The sequence below is a fragment of the Tachypleus tridentatus genome, chromosome 10 (genome assembly GCF_004210375.1).
Source record: "Tachypleus tridentatus isolate NWPU-2018 chromosome 10, ASM421037v1, whole genome shotgun sequence".
Lineage (NCBI taxonomy): Eukaryota > Metazoa > Arthropoda > Merostomata > Xiphosura > Limulidae > Tachypleus > Tachypleus tridentatus.
In genome coordinates, this window is record NC_134834.1 from 53272914 (window position 1) to 53278455 (window position 5542).

At 31.1% G+C, this 5542-nt stretch overlaps 1 protein-coding gene across 1 annotated transcript; it reads right to left on the reverse strand.

Moving 5' to 3' along the window:
* Positions 1–248: 248 nt before the first annotated feature.
* On the reverse strand, positions 249–3598 carry LOC143229292 (uncharacterized). Its single transcript, XM_076461422.1, has 3 exons — positions 3443–3598; positions 2114–2278; positions 249–1274 (listed from the first exon to the last, which is right to left on the reverse strand). Exons 1-3 carry the CDS (start codon positions 3452–3454, stop codon positions 822–824), a joined length of 630 nt encoding a protein of 209 aa, XP_076317537.1. The 5' UTR covers positions 3455–3598; the 3' UTR covers positions 249–821.
* Between the last annotated feature and the right edge of the window lie 1944 nt (positions 3599–5542).

Genomic DNA, 5542 nt, shown 5'->3' on the forward strand with positions numbered 1-5542 from the left:
ATCCGTGGTCCTGTACTCTAATAAGCGGACTGATTCATAGTCCAGTAAGCTAATAAGTGGACTACATTCGGCCGAGTGTAATAAAGAGGTACAAATATCGTAGTTTTCATTATTAAAACTAATTCAAATAATTAAGTAACTATTAATAAATTTCGGTAAGAAACAAATCAAGGTTTATGAAGTTAATATCAAATACTTATATATTATACATCTATGTTTAAAGTACACATTTTGACAAAATTTTGACTCACACATAACACTGCTTAGCTTTATTAGAACTGTAGTATGGCGTACAAATTCACCAAAACAAGACAATGAAGACAATGACTTATGAACAAACACCACCAACTGTAACGAACGTATAAAACGGGTTAAAGAGCCTTTCTTGAGGGGGGGGGGGGGGGGCTGAATACAATAAACAAACATATAACACTGCATGAAATTTTCAACTAAATACGTATCTGTTTAACACATAATGAAACATCTTTTGTGTTGGCATATATATATATATTCATAATTATGGTTTATGTAATATAAGTACTTCAGTTCCAATTTGAACTACTTATTTGTTTCTTACAGCGTAATCTACTTTGAAAACTACACATTTACCACAGAAATTATTCTAGGAGCAAATATAAGAAGATGTTGAGTAAATCCAATTTAGTATTAAGTGTTGTATGTTTTTCATGAAATGCTAAAGAACATTATTTCACAATACAACTTGTTCACTGTCATTTGATGTTGAAGATTACTTATATTTTGTAATACCTTGAACAAAGCTATCTTATACATTCTTCACAAGTTAATGTTGACATATCTATTCAAGCGTATCCATTATATTTAGCAGCAGATTTCGAAGAACCACCTATACTCTGGAAATTGACTGGACCTCTTGGTGCTTTAGGTTTAGTGAACCCATCAGACCCTCTCCCCGTCTGATATTGACCACCAAAAGACTGTTGCTGCGCTGTTTGGTATCCGCCACCAGAAGTTCCTTGCGTGTACTGGTTTTGAATACCAGCGGGAGGTTGTTCTACATTAAGGACTACGTCAGCTGGGTTTGCGGCGTAAGTGCCTGGCTCGTTGGTGTGGATTGTGGCAGTGAAACCTGATGTATCACTACGATATTCTACATAACGAAAGAGTCCATTTGCGTTGGTGTATCCATAGCCACCATAAACGTTACCGTTCTGATCGCCCTGTTCCTGGCGATAATGTGTGTTGCCTAATTCATCTTTCACTTCATAGTTGAAATCATAAGGCTCCGGTGGACCCTAAAAAAATCCAAGTTCTTTCAACACAAACCAAAGATGACGACTATGAAAATATGTACTAATAAAAATTGATATTAAATAATATCAGTGTTTAGTTTGTATTGGAAAGCTTTTAATGCTTTTGCCTGAGTAGAGAGTGTGTGTGTTTTCTTATAGCAAAGCCACATCAGGTTATCTACTGCATCCATCGAGAAGAATCGAACCCATAAGTTTAGTGTTGTAAATCCGTAGACTGCCTGAGTAGAATTAAATTAATCAGGAAAAACAAAAGCTGTAAAGGCTGTTTGTGGATAGTTAATGAATTTTTACTGTTTCGTTATTTAACTGAATATTTGTTTCCGCTAAATTGATAGTGTTATAATTCTTATGACTACTGATTATTTAGTATTATCTTCACTGATGCATTTTCAAGTGCATCTTGAGATTAAACATTTCATAAGATGTGTAATATCAACCATTACAGAATGATGTACAACTTTTACAGTCAAGTAGAGAGAAGACGAAAGTATACTTAAAATCACGCACAGTTTTGTCCAGTATCACAAAGATTACGATTTTTTTTTCCACTTACAGAGAAATGAACTAAAATTAAATCTTATTTAAACACTCAAGCGTTTCTTTATTGTTTTAGTATTACCATGACTTCTTCAGTATGAGTTGAAAAGTGAGGTAATGGACTCGCCTTTTTCAAAAATTCACCCTGAGGGTTACATAAAGTGTTACTATAGAAATACACTCTTGGTAAACTAAAAAAAAACATTGTCTTTTTATTGTTACACATTATTTTAATGAATACTGTAGATATTAATGATTGAATAATAACAACAAAGAGCACTCACGACGTCGTTCTGCCCATTAAAACTTTCTGGCTGTTGTCTTGTTGCCTGTTGATAATTGTTCTGTTGGCCATAGGAAATTTGTTGCTGTTGTTGAGCAAAACCTTGCTGTTGTCCAAGTCCTTCAACCCACGTTAATAAACACAGTAACAGTGTAGCTTGGGTAATCTATAAACAGTTATAGAAATAAGCATGTAAAACACAACTGTAAAAAATAAAACAGCTTCTTGTACTTATGTTACTTTAATCAGTTCCATCAATTATTTCTATATAAAAATACGTAAATATTGTAATAAAGGAGTTTCTTTCATTATATAAGAAAATACTGTTTTAGAGCAAAATCACAGTGGGCTATCTGTTGTGTCCAGCGGGAAATATAATCTCGGATTTTAGTATTGTAATTTCATATATTTACTGCTGTCCCATTGGTAGACAGCTTGAAACGACCAAAAAATATTCGAAAGTGTATGTAGATTAGTTCGACTCGTTACCATGAATATCATAGCATAATATAAATATTTTAAAGGGTGTATGTAACCTGCGAATACTTTTGAAGCATGTTCTTTAAAAGATGTACTACGAAAACTAGCATTTTGGAGTATACATTCTGTACAAATAACGTAAAGATCTGGAACAGAATAATAATGACTTCTTTTGTCAGAAGTGGTAACTTTACACAAAAATATATAATTTCTTTTATCTTCTGAACACCAATAAACCTATATTTATAATGTAATAAGTTAAAACAAAATTTTCGGAATGATTAATATTGCACTTATTGGATCCTATATTTAAATTCCGAAATACAATAGAGTCACAATACATCAATAAATTATTCTTTGTTCATTAATATAACTTACATAAAGTGTTTACTAATTTATTTTTGGCATGGTTATGCTAAGAATATAATAAAAAATACAAATATTTGTAATTGTAATATCATTAAATAATATTTCATTTATTATTTCAAATAATAACAAAAATAATTCTACTTTATGTTATAATCTTATAGGAACTTAAATTAATTGTAAAAAATAGTGTCATTTTAATGATAGGAAAATAAAATTTTAATGAAATTTATTTATACTTTGTTAGTATAAATATATATATTATGTCGAGATGATTATTGATTTTACCTGTTATTATGTAAACACAATTTAAAACGTACAAAAGCTCGTGTTATTAAGCTATCTGCCATGATAATGCACCTCAGTGGCAAGCTTGAGTGTTTGTTCATTAAAATTCAGGGCTGGATCACTGCAGATGGTACAACAGAGGAAGCTCATTGTTTTGTGCTTAACAATAAACCAATAATCCAGCTTAATACATTACCATAAAATCCATGATAAAAACACTTCAGAGCTGATGATGTTCAGCTGTTGGTAAAACGCCAATAAGGTATGGATGGAATGATCTCGATGAGACGTCAATGCTTCTTGGCCTACTGATAAGGCCTCGGTCTTTTATATACCAGAGATCGAGGAAAGAATCGGAACAAGGAGGTCATCCTTATTTCTCCATACACCACATCATAGGAAACTTATGATATAGAAAGAGAGAGAGTCATCCCTTAATGGCTAGGTTAAGAGCACATGCCCTGTGGTGATTGGGACGCCTCCTAATTAAGCTATAGAGATGTGCGATAGAAAGAAGCTCATCCCAAGCTCTGAAACCAGGGCAAATGTGTCAACGTCATTGATAAAGTTATTATTATTTTAATTTCCTTCCCGCACGAACTTGTCCGTAAATAAGGAGCACGGTTATTGTGGTCTGACATGTATCACCTGTATACACATAAACAAAACTATCTTTTTTTTGTCTTTCTTCTTCCAAACCTGAGAAAAATAAGTATTGACATATTCTTAAACACACAAAGAGCATGTAATATAATTCACAGTGACTGTACATGTCTTTGAAAAAGCAGAAGAATACCGTCAACAAGCACATTTTAAGGCGTATATATATTTATACGTAAGAATATGCAATAACCACGTCAGCTGCTTCGTTTCTAAAGTAACTAATCAGGATTCTTAAAAATATTCTGGAAATTATAGTAATATAATAAATTGTTTGTTTGATGAGTCACATGAAGACAGAATAAACCGAGACTCTGAAAATAAAATATAAGTATATAGAAATCTTACATCAGCATGATCGACATTTTAGCTGATATAACTAGGAGTAACTAAACGTTTGGGAATTTGGTTGTAATGATTCGATTCTAATCGGAGAGCTAAATGTTATTGCCAAATAAAATATGAAAAATAGTCCAATAAGACTGTTTGACAGTTAAAACCAGAATGAATATTTGTCAGAGTAGCACATCTCAGAAACATATACATATTTTCATTGATTAACTTAAATGCTTTAATGTGTTTTTAGATCTGACATCAATTGTATTTTTAGTTATGGGGTCAATCGTTCCTGTACTTTCTTCAAGGATTTTTATTTTACTCATGAATATCAATATAACAAACAATACAAGCAACATATTCAGATGTTGTGTTTGTAAACAGCATTAGCTTTCTTATCAGGAAGAATAGGCTTTAAAAGTATTATAATTTGCTTCAAAAAATATGTTCTTTAAAACAGCAAGAACTGTTTAGATGGTACGGTCTATTAAAAGTATTGGTATTTACTTCAGAAAAAATTCCATGAAACAACAACATTTACTTTGGACTTTTACATTGTGTAAATGACATCAATATTATTATGGATATTGGAATTCTTCTTGTAAAAATACTCGCATTATCTTTAGAAAATAAAATTCTATAAACAGTATCAATATTATGGTTAAGGAAATTTCAATATTAAAATTAAAATACATACTATAATACACAAGGAAACGGTAAGAAAATAAACTTAAAATTTTAAGAATTTTAGGATATTAAATATACTATAATATAATACTTAGAATAGATTGGTATAATACGATGCTAAGTATTGAGAAAATCTTTAGTAATACGAAAATAGTAGTTTAACAAAAAATTAGAAATATAGTGCTGTATAATACAGGACGTGTTTTTAAGTATATTAAAATACTCCCTTCCTTTATCAACACACGCACACACTGTAGTTTAAAGCTTAAAGTTTTAAGCACTTATAGCGTTAAATTTTAAGGTTAGATCACTGTGAAGTTATATCAGAGGTAGCTTACTGTACAGCTTGGTGGATAGCAAATAATCAAACAGGAGATTAAAAATATCAAGAAATATAAAAAGTAGCCATTAATAAAGACAGAGTTTGAAATTAACATATTATTCAATATAACGAGGACTTCCGTGTGGAAAAAACATATTAAAATAGCTATTTGATTACAAAAATTAGTTGATTCAGTTCTAATATAAGTGCACCTTTTTACTTCATAAAATTCTATAGAGACATAATGACTGTATTTTTAGACACTGGCAGATACTTTGACGCATGCGCACT